General features: G+C 42.9%; 1 protein-coding gene across 8 annotated transcripts in view; it reads left to right on the top strand.

Annotated features, from left to right (window-relative positions):
• LOC111835489 (agrin-like) overlaps positions 1 to 16,202 on the top strand; it is a 146,647-nt gene that overhangs the window by 103,140 nt on the left and 27,305 nt on the right. For 7 of the 8 annotated variants that reach the window (XM_072702438.1, XM_072702436.1, XM_072702439.1 and 4 more), the window contains 11 exons: positions 1,746 to 1,967; positions 4,559 to 4,756; positions 5,198 to 5,398; positions 9,606 to 9,751; positions 9,833 to 9,938; positions 10,699 to 10,815; positions 11,487 to 11,651; positions 12,063 to 12,206; positions 12,776 to 12,900; positions 13,044 to 13,149; positions 14,519 to 14,869. In XM_072702438.1, the coding sequence (XP_072558539.1) occupies positions 1,746 to 1,967; positions 4,559 to 4,756; positions 5,198 to 5,398; positions 9,606 to 9,751; positions 9,833 to 9,938; positions 10,699 to 10,815; positions 11,487 to 11,651; positions 12,063 to 12,206; positions 12,776 to 12,900; positions 13,044 to 13,149; positions 14,519 to 14,869 (1,881 nt within the window). The remainder of the gene's footprint in view (positions 1 to 1,745; positions 1,968 to 4,558; positions 4,757 to 5,197; positions 5,399 to 9,605; positions 9,752 to 9,832; positions 9,939 to 10,698; positions 10,816 to 11,486; positions 11,652 to 12,062; positions 12,207 to 12,775; positions 12,901 to 13,043; positions 13,150 to 14,518; positions 14,870 to 16,202) is intronic. The other variant, XM_072702437.1, reaches the window with a different exon arrangement.

Raw genomic sequence — 16,202 nt, 5'->3', positions numbered from 1 at the left:
TTCCAAGGTTAATATATTACTACGCGGGGGGAGGGTGCGATGCATACAGTACCGTGACATTGCAATGGGCACACGTGTGACATCTTGAAAGGATGTGACGTATGAAAGACTTTTAAATAATAATAATCAATCTTTGTTAGGTATTCGTTTCCTCCATAGGCTCTGCACACACAGTGAATTGGCTTCAGTAACGCTGAAAGAATTGAATCGCTTTCAATTATTTATTTATTTTTCTATTTCTTAGGAAGTTGGGGGGCCTGCCCCTTCCCCCCCCCCCCCCCGCCCATCACCCTTATTTCCGACATCCCTGCTCAACAGGAAAATATCATTGGCTTAGTTTTCTAAGTTTGACTTATGTTGATGTTGTCCACGCTGTTCTTCAGCTAGTCACGGTCCAGTGGGCCAGACACTGGATCGGACCCAGAATCTTCACTGTCACATGACCAAGGCCGCTGGACATTTTGCTGGCATGGCTTGCTAATGTCGGAGGCACGGTGACAATAAGCCAATGACACATGACAACAGAAAACCAATAAGTAGGGCATAATGCAGTCAGAAAGTGGCCAGAAAGTAGGTACCATCCCTCAGCGATGTTTGAAGAAGAGTGGGTTAGCATGAGGCGACTGATGGCACTGTCATGCCTGGTAGCATTTCTGTCACTTTATACGGGGTGGGGGGGGGGACTGGCAGTGCAATGAAGAGAAAAATATATAAAGAGAGAGCGACATTAACCTTGCGTGTGATAAATTTCCCACCAACACAATTATTTTTTGTGATATTCCAAGGTGCCCTGTGGCCCTGTACCAGTGAAGAAGCCATGTGGCAAAGTCTAATCCCTGAATAACTGCATTAATGAGTGATACAGAAGCTGCTCAAATAACAGAATTTGTGAGATAGGAGTTATCGTTATCCAGCCCTGTTCGCACACATCCTGCCTCACTGACACGCAGACTATATTAAAGATGCTATGTCGTTCTCTCCCTAGTTTGTTAGCTTCCAGGCTGCACGCTCAGGCCAAATTCCAGAATTCCAGTGAGATTCATATTTTTTTTAATCCTGACTCCAGTTTTTAGCGGTTTGTTCTTGTCTTATTGCTTTAATGCAAGATCCAATACTAACTAAGAAGGACCAGCTGGGAGGCAGGTTCAGGACCCAGAATCTCTGTCTGACCCTGTTTTCCATCTGGACCCACTCTGCAGTGCTTCATTAAAATGTTTCCACTGATGAGATGTGTCTCATGTTTGTCTCCATCTGTGAATGCGACTTCTTGAATAATGAAACAGTGCAATTTGTGGTATAGCTCTTTTCGGGGTGTAGGTAAGGTTGCCTGATTTTTGGGCTGGCTTGTTGTGTTTTGACAGGCTGCTGTTGAAGTCGATGGGGGCGGGGCACATCATTTTAGCATCCTTTGTGCAACCGGGGGGAGGACAGGACAGGTATTGCAGCATTAAATGGGAGTAGCAGCCATTGGAAAAATCAAGCCCTGACATTATGAGCTGCAGCTGCTGTGATGTTAGGAGGAACAGTCTTGACACTCATGACAGAAATAATTAGTATTTCTGGCTGATGCCAACAGCAACACCTGTTCTTTATGACCGCCCCTGTTCCACAGTCCCCCCCCCCCATCCAAAGTCCTATTCCCGTTCCTGGTCTGTCTTTGGCACTCATCCCTGGCCTTGCTCTCACTGTGTCAGGTGACCTAACCTCTTCCCATCCACCCCTAATAGTCCCTTTCTTTAACGCAGATCTGCACATTCCCAGTCCATGCCAGGGCTACCGCTGCGAGTGGGAGGCCATGTGCGTGGTGAAGGATGGGGGGCCTGTGTGCGAGTGCCCGGACATGTGCCCGCCATCACAGGACCCAGTGTGTGGCAGTGACGGCCACACCTATGGCAACCAGTGTCAGATGAAAACCTTGTCCTGCACCCTGCAGAAGAATATCCACATGAAACATCGAGGACCATGCAGTGAGTGGCAGGTGTTCGGGTCTCAGTGCTACCGCAGTGTTTTGGTCACTTGGGCTGTGGCTTCACTTTGGTACTAAGCTGTAATAGGACGCTTTTACACTGCACCAGGTACTTCAAGAAAATTCCAGAAAAGTATGTTACTTCAAGGTGTTGGTTTTCCACTGGTGTAAAAACTGATACTGGCACTGAATGACATCACAATGCAAGATGGGGTATTTAGTACTGAATCTGAAAAATGGCTGTAGTATATTATAGGGCTGGATATGTCTGATGTTACTAATGACGTTGCATGTTATGCAAATGCAATTCTTACATCGCTAGTCAGCTAGTTTGAGATCAGGCTTTTATTTATCTTCAATTCAGTACGGACATGGTAATGCAGGGAATTTACGTTTTTTTTACTCTGTCATAAGAAAAAAAAAACTTAGTAAGTTTTATAATAATTATCCCTTTTAAAGATTATGTAGTATATGTTTAAAAATCTGTTTAAAGTTTACCTCTGCTTTTGCATGTATTCTCTGAGACAATCATAATCATTTTCATCCTTTCTGTTTAACTCACTCGGATGGGTTTGTGAGAATTTTTTTTTTCTTTATAAGTACCCCAGTATTTATTTCAAGAAAATCACGTATTTGGAAATTTCCCAATACTTTGGTGTCCTAGTATACAAAATACCACCCCAATCTGTTGTTCTGACTAAATCGCAATTATAGCTTGCGGCTCTTTTTGTCCATGTATCCATTATGATTATTATTTTTTTAATTTTCTTTGTTTACTCTTTTTCAAGACAGTGGTTTCATTGTGTTTCAGAGACAGGCTATTTGCATAACCAATCTACAAAGAAAGCATTTCATGTCCGAAAGTAATAAAAGTACTGGAGTAACAAAAAAGTACCCCAGCTGGTTTTGCACTGTTGCTACTGGAACTTAGTACTGGTACTCGATTGAAAGCCAATGGGAAAGTGAAAGTACCAAAAGTACCGTACCAAAAATGCGTTACCTGGTGCGGTGGAAAAGCGCCCATATACAGTTCATATGCATTATTTCTTATTGGTATGAAATGGCTGTAAAACATGTGTCTATGTAAACGAGACAGGCGTTTCCTGTCACCCATCTAAGCAGCTACCCAAGGGTTCACACCTGTGTATATGTGTTTGTTTTTGTGGATGTTACACTGTTTCCCTGTTTCTGAATATTCGGAACTGATCCATCACTTACTTGGGGTTTCGGGGCGAATTTGGAAACTAATTTCCACAAGGCTTTAAAGTGACAGGTTACCCATTTGTTCACTGAAATGCGGCATTTCTGCTTAAAAAAATGCACACTGTTGATTTTTAGGGATGTTACCCCCCTTCTAATACACCAGCTGCCTCTTCTGTCACTCTTGAGTAAAGTTAAACTTAGGTCCAAGACACAGCTGGTTCCAGGTGATGTGCTTCGTCACCTTCCTCAGTGATCTAGGCTGAGGCCATTTGCTGTGATGTATACAAAAACTGGGAACTTAAAATATATGTGGCTACTGTGTTTGTATGTCTGAATGTTCATATAGTGTGTGTATGTGTTTGTGTGCTTGAGACAGTGAGTGAGAAATGGGTACGTGTCTGTAGTCAGTCCACATGTTTCAGAGAGATTATTAGTAAGGGACAGCTTACTGGAGGAATGTCGGTCACAAGTTGGCATGCATCAAAACAAGAAAGAAGGATTTTGATGGGAGGAACCACACTAGATTCTAACCAAGCAGTACACGTTTTTGCGTTAATGTAGACAATTATGTCCTGTGAGAGGTCTGTCCCAATGATCATTAGGCTATAGCCTAGGGTGCCGGCACAATCAGGGGCCCCGTTTCAAGACCAATGCAATAGTTAGATGTATTATATCCCCCCCCCCTCGCCTTTTACAGATTTTAAAGCCAGCAGCCGTGCTCAGCAGGCTTTACCGCTGGCACTCCACAGGGATTAATCATGTTAATTTTTTTTTTTATTCTCTTGTTTCTCTTTCAGCTCATAAAATAGTTCAAGTGGCCATGTCAGCATAGGTTCCCCAGAGAAGTTAATCCGCCGCGGCCCAAAAGGGTTTCTCTCCCTGTAGGGTGGTACAGACTCCATCCTGCAGCATAATCTCCTCTGGATGCCCCTAACAGGACATTAAAGTGGGGCTATTTGTAGGCGGTCAACTGTGATATCAGTCTTCAGGCTGCAGGCCTCAGGATTTAATGGGTATTGTTAATGTGAGATAAGCAGACTAATGTTGTAGGGGTCTATGCTACTGCAAGAGATGTACCTGTCTTTAGCTGAACAGTGAAATATATTGATTTATCCTTTCTATCCCAAACGCCCTGTGTGGGATTTGAATTTGCGTTCAGATTTTTTTCTAATTCATGAGGAATTTTTAAGGAAAACTCACAACCAGATGTGTGTAATAGAAGTACAGAATGTTGGGTTGCCAGAATTGTTGGACCTCCTTTGTTTCCTTTCCTTCAAAAATGCAATTTTTTGTACTCGTCCCAGATGAATCACAGATCAACAGATTAATTCAGAGGACATTACGAAGAAAATATGGTGTGGCTAAATTTTTCTAAATTTCCTCCCACAGAAGAATCCTGCGGCAACTGTTCATTCGGGGCAATCTGTGATGGGCAGACGGGACAGTGTGTGTGTCCCACCGAGTGCATTGACACTCACCAGCCTGTGTGTGGCACAGACGGCACCACCTACAGCAGTGAGTGCCAGCTCAATGTGCAAGCTTGCACCGAGCAGAAGGATCTGAAGGTGGCCGTCCAAGGAGAGTGCAGTTGAGTATGCGTGCTAATGTAGACAAGCATGACTCTGCATGGCCCTAACCCCAACTCTAACCCTAATCCCAACCCTAACCCTAATCCCAACCCTAACCTCAACCCCAACCCTAACCCTAATCCCAACCCTAACCTCAACCCCAACCCTAACCTCAACCCCAACCCTAACCCCAACTCTAACCCTAATCCCAACCCTAACCTCAACCCTAACCCTAATCCCAACCCTAACCCTAACCTCAACCCCAACCCTAACCCCAACCCTAACCTCAACCCCAACCCTAACCCCAACTCTTCCCCAATATTCAGTAACACTCAATTAACACCTTTATATTCCAACAATAGTTACTATAACCCACCCCAACCCAGTATGAGTTATGAACATCCAACATAAACAACTCGGCTCCCAGTGTAAATACAAAGCCTCTTCTGCTTGTCCACAGAGACATGTGGCGGTAGCATGTGCACATGGGGGGCACGCTGTGTGAGGAACAAGTGTGAGTGTCCATCCTGTCGGGGAGAGCCCTTCTCCCCCGTGTGCGGCAGCAACGGAGTCACCTACGACAATAACTGCGAGCTCCGTCTCGACTCCTGTGTCCACAAGATCAAAATTGATGTCGTCAAGACGGGCAGATGTGATGAAGGTACAATACACAACGATCTTGTTTGTGATTTTTTTTTTCTCATCTCATGATAACTTGTCTCTCCTTGTTTTAAATAATATGAAGTTTGAATCACTTTTCATTTGAGGTGATTGCTTAGAGTCTGTAAGGCTGCATTTGTACCATATACATACCTCAGTATGATGACTGTTGCTCAGCTTATATGCCAGTTTATAAAATCCCAAGTACTCGAAGAAGTTTTGTGTCATGTATTGGACCTGTGATTGATCACTAGTGTTATGGCAGCTGGGCATGGTGCAGACAGTATTGTGGGTGACGATCCACTGGTGGCTCACCAGGCAACAGAGGTTTATTTAATACAACAAAAACAAACCAGGGAAAATGTATCAAAACAAAAACAGAAAAAACACAGATTAACAAACCGTAACTCAATACAACTAGGGAGCAGGACTAAGGGGAACCAAACAGAGCACCATTAGAACAAGCACCTAATACAACGACTCCCTGGAGAACAGAGCAGTGAGTATGGTGACTCAGAAGGATGGCACAGATATCCTGGCCCAGGGGGCTTGATTTGCAAATAGCATTGCATTGTGCATTTATGTCACTGCCGTACAGCACATTGCTACTTGCAGCTGAACAAACTGGAGGGCATGGTGGAAGGGAAATTGGGCTGGGAGAGCAGAAGGTGATGTAAGCATCTGTGTCTCTATAGCTCAAACTAAGGTCATCTGTCATGTCTGTTTGTCACTTTTTCTATTTCCATCTTCTTTGTATCAGCCACGAACTATTTTTGATCTTATAGCATTTTATTCAGTCTGACATAGCACTGCACTCTTTGATTGTATCCCCCTGATGGGGAATACATATGGTTTTGGGACTGATTAGCTGTCATCACCACAGACCTATCTCATTAGCACAATAACTCAAAAAGTATTTGACAGAGCATTTGATACATCTCAGACTGCAGACATACTATATGGAAGAATATCTGTGATTCAAATTTTGAGATGAATCACACAAAAATTGAAGCAGCCCCACATAGTGAGAACAAAGTGTGACACCAGATGACACTTCACCTTGTCGATATTATCAAAATATTTGATGATTCTTATCACCACTTCACAACAACATTATATGTATTATATAAAGGCTGGGGGTGTGGGAGGAGTAGAGATTTGATGGCGGGGAGGGGTGACAGCGCCATCTGGGAAATACATTGTCATTCCGACTGCATCTTCGTTTGGTCATGCACACGTGATCTTTAACTTTAAGATGTAGCCATTCTCCGCTGAGCTTTCTCATCGACACGCTGTTTTCAGCAGAATTGCTGATGAGTGCATGTTTTATTGCATCCTGCTCTATGTAAATTCTAGACACTGTTGTTGTGAAAGTCCTAGGGGACTGTCTTTCTGACATGATGGCCCCATGATATCTGGCAGCTTTTATGAAGCCTTCTTGCTAAGCAGCAGTTTACAGTAAATGAGCTGTGCTTTGTGAATAGCTGCAGCCGATGTTTCCGTCGGTCCTCATTGAAGGTTTCATGTCTGCCATAGGGTGTCAGTGACATAAAAGGGCAGAAACTATAAACCCCAGGTCTTTGTTTTTATTTACTTTTTTGTGTTTTAGGTTGTTCTTGTGCAACATGGATATGAATTTAGATATAGAAAGACCATATAAATAAACATTTTTATAGTCTTAAAATACCCCTCCCACACGCTTGAAAAGCGATAAGTGAAAATCCGTAATATACAAAGACCATATAAATGAAATTTTTTTTTATAGTTTAAGCCTTAAAATACCCCTCCCACACGCTTTAAAAGCGATAAGTGAAAATCCGTAATATACAAAGACCATATAAATGAACATTTTTTTATAGTTTAAGCCTTAAAATACCCCTCCCACACGCTTTAAACGCGATAGGTGAAAATCTTCAATATAGAAAGACCATATAAATAAAAAAAAATTATAGTTTAAGCCTTAAATCGTAGGGCTTAACACAAAACGAAAAGTTCACAAAAAGTTTGCTCACAACAATCGGACAACAAGCAAGGTACGCGATACGCCGAAAACTGTGATGCGTCGGGGAAAAATCTGTGATATAGCGGGGGCGCGATAGCTGAACCACGATATAGCGGGGGCGCGATAGCTGAACCACGATATAGCAGGGGATCACTGTACTTGTATTAAGTGGTTTTAAGCCCAAGGAGGAGCAGTAGGTAGTGTAGTGATTAAAAAAACACATTTTAACAGAAAGTTGATGCTTCAAGTCCTACAAGTGGGTCTTCCTGTTGTCCTTTGTCACTTAGCAGTTAATCGGAATAACTCAATCCGTTGTGGAGAAGGATGAAAATGTTCCTGGATGTATGTATCAGCTAAGCGAATAAATCTTGAGATGATAAGGCACTCTAGAATGGTGCTGCAGTGTGTGTAACGTCACTCTTTCCTTTTCGGAAAAAAGCACATTTGTCCCCCTGAATTGATGCAAGATTCTCAACATATATTTAAATAATTTTGATACAATTATGAAATTTACAATTTAAGCATTTTTAAATAAAATAAATGAAATGTTACCAAAAGGTAAGTAATAGAAAATATTTTTATACCACAGCAATCCATGATGGACAAAAACCACTGGTCAGTTTGGACAATAAGAAATCACATTTTTTAGCTACTGTATATCACACTAAATATTATAATGCCACGCCGGTGACATTTTATGATCCATGAAATTACTAATATCAGAAAAATGCAGCCGTATGAAGATAGCAGGCCAAAAAAACATCGGACATTAAATGTACAAATGTACTTGCAATTATATAATTGCCCATTTGTGGTAGTGAAAGGTCTTCATCAGCATTGGCTAACCTTTGCTTAAGATAAAGTGATGACACCATCGTTTAGGTATTTGATGAGGTTTTGTATCATGCATCCTATGCTGTATCAGGAGTGATGTGAAACAATTTCCTTCAAAATACTTCAACGTTGGGTCACAAGGTGATTTTTTAAGGATCAGGCAAGTCATAACTTTTAGATTTAAATGATATGTTGACTTTGTAATTAATTAATTAAATTTAATTTCTTTTGTCAACACTCCTGCTATACCTCCAATTTCTCTGGTCCCCCATGAATGCAGTAAAAAAGTTCTCATCAATGCAGTTAAACTATGATACATTATTTTTTCAGAAATTTTGGAGATGTGAGTACAGTGGTACCTCAGAACTCGAACTTAATCCGTTCAGAACTCCGGATCCAATCCTAAAAAGTTTGAGTTCTGATCGAATTTTCCCCATAAGAAATAATGGAAAACCAATTAATTGGTTCCTGGCCCCAAAAAATTACACCGAAATATGTTTTTTTAGCATTTAAACACAAAATGAACCAGATAAAACAAGAAGAGCATATACTGTACTAAACACATCTAAGCGCATTTATCAAAACAGTAATTTTTAAAGTAAGAAAATAAATGTATCCAAACAATGTGTCCTGCCCCGATCGTCCGCTCCTTCCGTGTGCCACACCCCCTCGTTAACCTCGTGTGGAATCCCCGTGTGATCAGCTGTTTCTAGTTGTTGTCGTCAGTCCTCTGTATTTCGTCTGCATTTCAGTTTGTTTCCCCACTCCGGTCATTGTATTGTCCGTCTGCGTTTTGCCTGCCTTACCTGTAATTAAACCCCGTATTCCCCAATACCCTGACGTCTTCGCCTTTGTCTCCATTCCGTCCCCGCTGGGCACGACAATATTATTATAATTAAATGTATTAATGGTTTATTATTAATATTAAAATAATAAGAAATCTTTATTTTTAAATCTATTTTATTATATAATAATAATTACTGTTAGTGTCTATCATTGTCTAAATGTATTTTTACTGTCTAAATATATGTATTCAGCTAGTGTAAACATGCACGATGCTATCACAGCGAATGCGAGGCTGAGACTGAAGCGTTACCCTTTGTTTCCGCTGAGAGACGTGCCGCGTGACTCATTTCCCCGCGCGTACAAGTTATCTTAGGTCGGCGTTCACGAGTTCTGAGATTCAGATCAAGTTCTACGTCATTTTTTTTCAAACTGGTTGGTTCGACTTTTATGAAATTCGAATTCTAATGAGTTCGAGAACTGAGGTACCACTGTATGTGAGGGTCTGTGGCTGGTCTGTGTGTGTCACCAGGGACCATCTTAGAAATGTGTGTCTCTTATAACTGAGTATTGTCCCTTTGGTCTGCAGAATGTGGATCTGGTGACTCTGGCTCAGGGTCCGACAGTGGCTGTGATCAAGAACGCTGCCGCATGTTTGGGGGCTCATGGGACGAAGACGCAGAGGACGACCGTTGTGTGTGCGACTTCACCTGCCACAGTGTCCCACGCAGTCCGGTACTATGAATCACGCCTAGTCTAGTGCCTCTCTTGATGCTCCCTATACCTAGTTCACCAACATCTACGTCCTTTGTACAGGTGTGTGGCTCAGATGGGCGCAACTACAGCAGTGAATGTGAGTTCAAGAAGACCAAGTGCGAGAAGCAAATGCACCTGCAGATCCTCAACCAGGGGCCCTGTATGGGTGAGTCTCCATGTCTGCCCCCTCACCACATCCACCCTCCCTACCTCTAAGTAATGTGCTGAGATGCGATAAAAATATTGTCTGGATGGAAAGTAATACAGCTCAGTGCAAGGTCTAGTGGTGGGGGTGATGAACCATGTCACGTGACCATATTTTCCCCAATAGGAACCACCCACTTATTATCTCTCCTGTAGCGCTGACCATAGCTCAGCATCTACAGCTCATTGTACCAAGTGACAAGGATCAAAAATGACAATACATTATCCAAACTAAATAATCTGACCTCTCATTCTCTCCGTCCTTGTCCAACCCTTTCTCACAATTGATGCTTCTTTTCCTTGGGCCATTTATCATAGCTGTACCCATACATGTCTTACTAACTGCTGTCCTTGGAAAGCTTTATATGATAGAGATGACCTCAATTGGGGAATTATACTCATCAGAATGAACGCAGAATGAGCTGTCATACTTCCGACTCAAGCAGCAAAGTTTGTTTTCTGGGAAAGTCCACCATCCACCTCCATGCCTCAATCTCAGACTGTCGTTATCTGCATTTTAAACAGGGTTATTATTTCAGCACAGAATGTCAGCTCTCAGACTCCCTGCCTCAAACCTCTCACTGTATTGCGCCAGATTCTATTCCTGCAATTTTCTTGGGATTTTTTTTGCATCTCTGCTTCGTGCTGTATAAACCACTCCTCTCCAACGTGTCCCCCTAAAATGTTGGCATGCTTACTTATGGCCATGTTTTTATTGGCAGCCCCTTTGAATTCCCTACCAAGTCCTGAAACAAGCCAGAACTGCAGTCAGACTACCTATGGATGTTGCCTCGACAAAAGGACAGCAGCCCTTGGCGTGGCCTTGGCGGGGTGCCCAAGTGAGTGCCAGTCAGTCACCCCAAATTTCATCATCATCAGTGGGAACTGATCAAAATATTCAGTAGGAATTGCTGTTGTGAAATAAATAAGGTATCAGCAAGCATGTTATACATAATACTGTATTACTATGCCTTAAGAAATTAATACACTTTATATACATTTATGTTTATTTTGCAAGACACTTTTGTCCAAAGCAGCACTCAAGTGAGGCAAAGAGCACATTATAAATATATAGTACACTAGATTATCTTGAAAAGGAACATTTCAGTCGTAAAGCTTGCTAAGCGGTATTGCCTTTGATAGAGTAAAAATATTCTCGCATAAATTAAGGGTGTCACCCAGCTGCCCTTCATGATCTGAGCAATGTGATAATTGCTTGTGCATAGCATGTAATGTCGATATTACCAGACCTGCCTACAGGTGCAGCACAGATAAATTTGGGTTTGCTGTTCTTCTGAATTATTAATGCATTATTCACTGTGCAGCACCTAACATGGTGTATTGAAATAAATTTAACTGAGATCATATTAGCTGATGCCCTGCTGCATGTATATTGATATGTCCCTTTGGTTCCCGTTCAATGTCTGTATAAAGTTGAATTGTGACTTGTGGATACACAAGTAATTTTGGTTACTGGTGATGTCATGAGCTTCTGTCACCCTCCCCACAGGTACATGCCATTGCAATCCGTACGGCTCCTATGGCAGCACGTGTGACCCTGTCAGTGGCCAGTGCTCTTGCAAGCCTGGCGTCGGTGGCTTGAAGTGTGACCGCTGCAAGCCAGGCTTCTGGAACTTCCGCGGCATCGCCACAGAGAAGAGCAGCGGCTGCACACGTAAGGGACCTCCTTGGGTGCATCCCATACAGCTGCCACCCTTATCAGTGACTTAGTATGTCTACATAATATATTGTAATCAATGAGGAATTTTATTGAAGAGATTAGATTGATATATTGCCCTGTTTCCGTCAAAGGGAATACAGTGAGCTTTCTCCTCGGAAGTGTTTCAATTTGAATTCTACCAAGTCTAGATGGAGTTTTCCTGATTAAGCTTTGCCTGAATGAGACAAGAATAACAACGTTGTTGAGCTGCAGGATCAGTCAAGGTCACTTGCAGGGTAGCATCGAGTTTGAAGAGTGTGTGTGTCTTTGGTAGAAAGCTAACAGGTCAGTCTTCTAAGGATGTAAATGGATACCTGTAAAATCATGCCCTCAGCAACTAGTTCCTGTCTTCCTTACTCACTCCAGCATGTAACTGTGATCCCATGGGCTCAGTGCGGGATGACTGTGAGCAAATGTCCGGCCTGTGCTCCTGTAAGACTGGTGTGAAGGGACTCAAGTGTAACCTCTGTCCCAATGGCACTCACATGGGTGCCAATGGCTGCGACAAAGGTAGGTCCAGATGTTCATTCAGAATTATTATTATATGACTCCTGGCAACTATGTTTTCCTTGCAGTCCATGGTTTTCTCAAAAATCTCTAAAGGCTCACAGAAAACACCATATTCTGAACATTTCTGATTCTTAACATTTTTGAAGTTTGTTCTTGGTCCATCAGAGCTCTGCCAACTGCCACTCCATCATTGTATATGATGACTACTGGACCCTTCAGTGTTGATCGTTAACTGATATTCCTGTCGTCATAACCTTTGTTTTATTCATATCTAGCCGTAGTCCGATATTTTCACTTTGTTCAACTTTCCTTAAATGTCTTCAGATCTTCATTTTCTGCTAATGAGACCCACCTATGGTTTGAACAGAAAGTGATGTGAATGTAATATTGTAGCAAAGAAGCATATGGAATAAATTTGCTTTTAGTTGAATGCCTTAGGAATTGACAATGAATCCATCTCATTTCTGAACAATGACTGGAATTGACAAGAATATTTATAATTATTTATAATAATTTTTCTGCCATTCCTGTATCTCTCATTCTTTGTTCCCCATCATGCTTGGTCATAGGCCCTGAAGCCCCAGTTTCTTGTGCAAAGTTGACCTGCAAGTTTGGTGCTATCTGTGTTGAGGAGAAGAGTCAGGTCCATTGTGAATGTCCCTCCCCAGATTGTCTTGAGGGGAACCAGACTAAGGTTAGTGTCACAGATGTGACCTATATGTTGTGACAGGTGTCATTTTAAATATGTCTCCCCCACCACTACTTCAGGTGATTTTAAAGAGTGGAGCTAGATCTGTGTTAGCAGGTGTATAGTTCTGAAGGGCTGTCTTTTAACAGGTATGTGGTTCTGACGGGATAACATATGCCGACCAGTGCCAGCTGAAGACTATTGCATGTCGCCAGAACAAACATATTACTGTGGTCCACCGGGGTCAGTGCCAAGGTAAGAGCCTCCTCCACTTGAGGACGAAGAATCTTCTTGGTTCATATCCCACATTACCTCCAAAGCCGGTCTTCCCCATGCAAGCAGCTTCTGCGATGAATAGTGGAGATGCCAAAATCTCACCTCTGCAGATCATAAAACTATGGTGGTGATGTGGGAAATGTTCAATTTAGTTCATTAAAGGCTGTGGCCCTTCAAGAATTTGAAGGTCGCCTCAAGGAGATCTCACTTGAAGGGCTGAATTCTGCCTGGATGCTAAACAGCATTTCTACCATTCAGCTTCGGTTATTCGAGTTGTGAGGTTTATGCCCAATATTATTATCAGCAGAAGAAGCACCAGAATAGGTGGCTGTTACAGATAATCAGAGTGCAGATGATAATGAATTTTATGCTCAATGACTTCACTGCCTTCACTGCAGGACTGCGACTGAACTTAACAAAAAACAAAATTCAGCATTAATCACAAGGAAGCCACAATTCCACTGAATGCACTCTGCCTGTACCATTTGACACTTCGCATCTCAGAGTCTGGCACAGATTCCGACTGGCTGCCTCCAGCTTTTGAGTGGTGGGAGGTGCAGCCAAGTGTCAAGTTTCCCTCCATTTGCACAGATTCCATCAGTGCTCAACAGACTAGGTGCTAATTAGTCACACCTTGCTAACCAAGTGCTTTTCAAATTGGCGGTGATTATGGCAGTGGTTTATTTGAGTTTGGAAAATTCCCAAAAGGGAATACTCTCCATAAATTGACTGAGCACACAAAGGGAAGACGTGACTTTTGTCTTTGCCGTGCAGGGGGGCACTGGGGGATCCATTCTCATTGATTAAATAGAAGCTGGTGCTCGGTATTGTGTCCTGCCAGCAACATACGTCGAATGGTTGCTGTATAAATGCTGGAGCTTGAATATACGCAAACAACTAAGTGATAGTGCTACCACTGCACTCTGCTGCAGCCTCACATGCACCCCTGGTGCTACCAACACATGACATGACATGTACCCTCATCCTGAGCGTGTGGCTCAGTGGGCTAAGCCTGTGTGCCTGTAATCAGAAGGTCGCCGGTTCAAACCCAGCCTCAGCACATCTGCGGGTCCTTCAGCAAGGCCCTTAACCCCCCAGCTCCCTGGGCGCCGCTGCGGGTGGCTGCCCTTCGCGGACAGCTTGCTTACTAAGTTCAAGTTGAGGGAGGCGTCAAAGCAATTTCCCCACAGGGATTAATAAAGTGATGATTGATGGGTTTCCCAGAATGAGGCTGAGGAGGTCTTTGAAATGATGTCCTATAGCTGGCGATCATTAACCTTGCGAATGGAAAAGAGAAGTTTAAGCGTTTCACCCCCGGCTTTACACATTCCCCTCTTTTTACTTCCAGAGGTCAGCAGGATTACAAACTCTACAGGTGCGTCGACGAACAGCAATGTTGCTGCCACCCTCTTTGAGGGCACTGTGCCGCCCCCCAGCCTTCCTGATATGGAAGATGCGGACGAGCAAAACAACCAGGCAGTTGAGGCCCTCCCTCCCCAGCTTGCTGAGGCTACCCCAGGCACGTTGCCCCTGCCTACCCACCCTACCACCACTCAGCACCAGCCCCGACGTGCAACCCCTCCAGGCTCCGGGCACGTCTCCACGCCGTCTCTTTACGAGGATTCAGGCAGTGGCCAGGCCAGTGGAGACGACGAGGAGGGAAGTGCAGCGATGGAGGCTAGCGGAGAAGTGCCAGCTGGTAAATAGGCTGTTACTATGTTTCCCATACTGTAGCCCTTACTGAGATAACAGAGGATATGGCTGGATATGTGCATCATTCTGGTGATGCTTTTTCTTTGCTGGGTGTATTGAAATTATACTGGTATTATTTAAACACATTTACTGCATTACTTTTGGATAGTTGGGTTAGTGAGAAATTGTGTTACTAAATCAGGTCATCATGGTTGACATAATCCATCTTCTAAGCTGGTTAGGATCACCTGGAGCCTCTCCCAGGGAATAGCGGGTTCAAGGCTGGGGTACTCCCTGCATCGCAGGGCACACATGAACCTACGCAATCATTCTCTGTGGGCAACTTAGAGATGCCAGTTAGCTGAAATGTCTGTTGTCTTTGGACTGTGGAAGGAAACTGGAGTAACCGGAGGAGAAGTTGGGAGAATATGCAAACTCATACACTTAGAGCAAAAGTGTGATTCGAACCCCCAACTCTAGAGGTGTGAGACAATTATCAAACAAACAGAAAAGATTGTGGGGGGGGATGTAGCAGTAACCAGTGTTTTTTTATATCAAAATACAGGATATAAAGTTACTGTATATCAATGTATATTTCAATCTTTTATTATTTGGGAGTATGCATCTTTCTTTGAAGTATTGCAGTATTATAGTACTCAAGTGGCCACGCTAGACCAGAAGACACTTCAATACACTTGAAGTAGGAAGTAGGAAGATGTTGCGGTGCTTTAGCAGCTTGAGGACCAGGTTTTCATAGCCCTTGTTTTAACGTAACTATGGGTTGACTTGTTTAGCCAGGGCATCTGCATCCAGTGTCTAAAGGGTTAGAACAACTAGGCCCCTCTGAGCTGCTGTCCAGCCATTTTTAGCTTTCTAATATTGCTCTTGATCTTGATTGTGAACTGAGAAATCAGTGCCAACTGAACTCTTACTAAATCATTAATAATGTGTACATTATAAATGGTCAAAAATAAATTTCATGCTGAAATAATAGTCCTGTGTAAGAAGCATGTACAAGTATCAGTGTGACATAGTGGCTGAGTAGTTTCAGAGATGGGCATTTGATTCTCTGATGCTCTGCCTCTGATTAGTTTGTCTTCCTTATGTTTGCACGGGTGTTTTTCAGGGTACTTGGTTTCCTCTTGCAAATACAGTCATGGAAAATATTCAGACCACTCTATATTTTTTAGATAATTTGCATTTCTAAATACTGGTTTAATCAGTCTTCTGCTGGCAGAAGGCTACACTGAGCAGCAGGCTGCTTCCAGGTTCAAAATTTCTAAGACAGCAGTACCCTAGAACAATTTAAGGAGACACCGGGAACGACCAGAAACCAGCCA

The sequence above is a fragment of the Paramormyrops kingsleyae genome, chromosome 18, assembly GCF_048594095.1.
Source record: "Paramormyrops kingsleyae isolate MSU_618 chromosome 18, PKINGS_0.4, whole genome shotgun sequence".
Taxonomy (NCBI): domain Eukaryota; kingdom Metazoa; phylum Chordata; class Actinopteri; order Osteoglossiformes; family Mormyridae; genus Paramormyrops; species Paramormyrops kingsleyae.
Note: the sequence above shows the minus strand (reverse complement) of the source record. Positions and strands in the feature narration are given on the sequence as shown.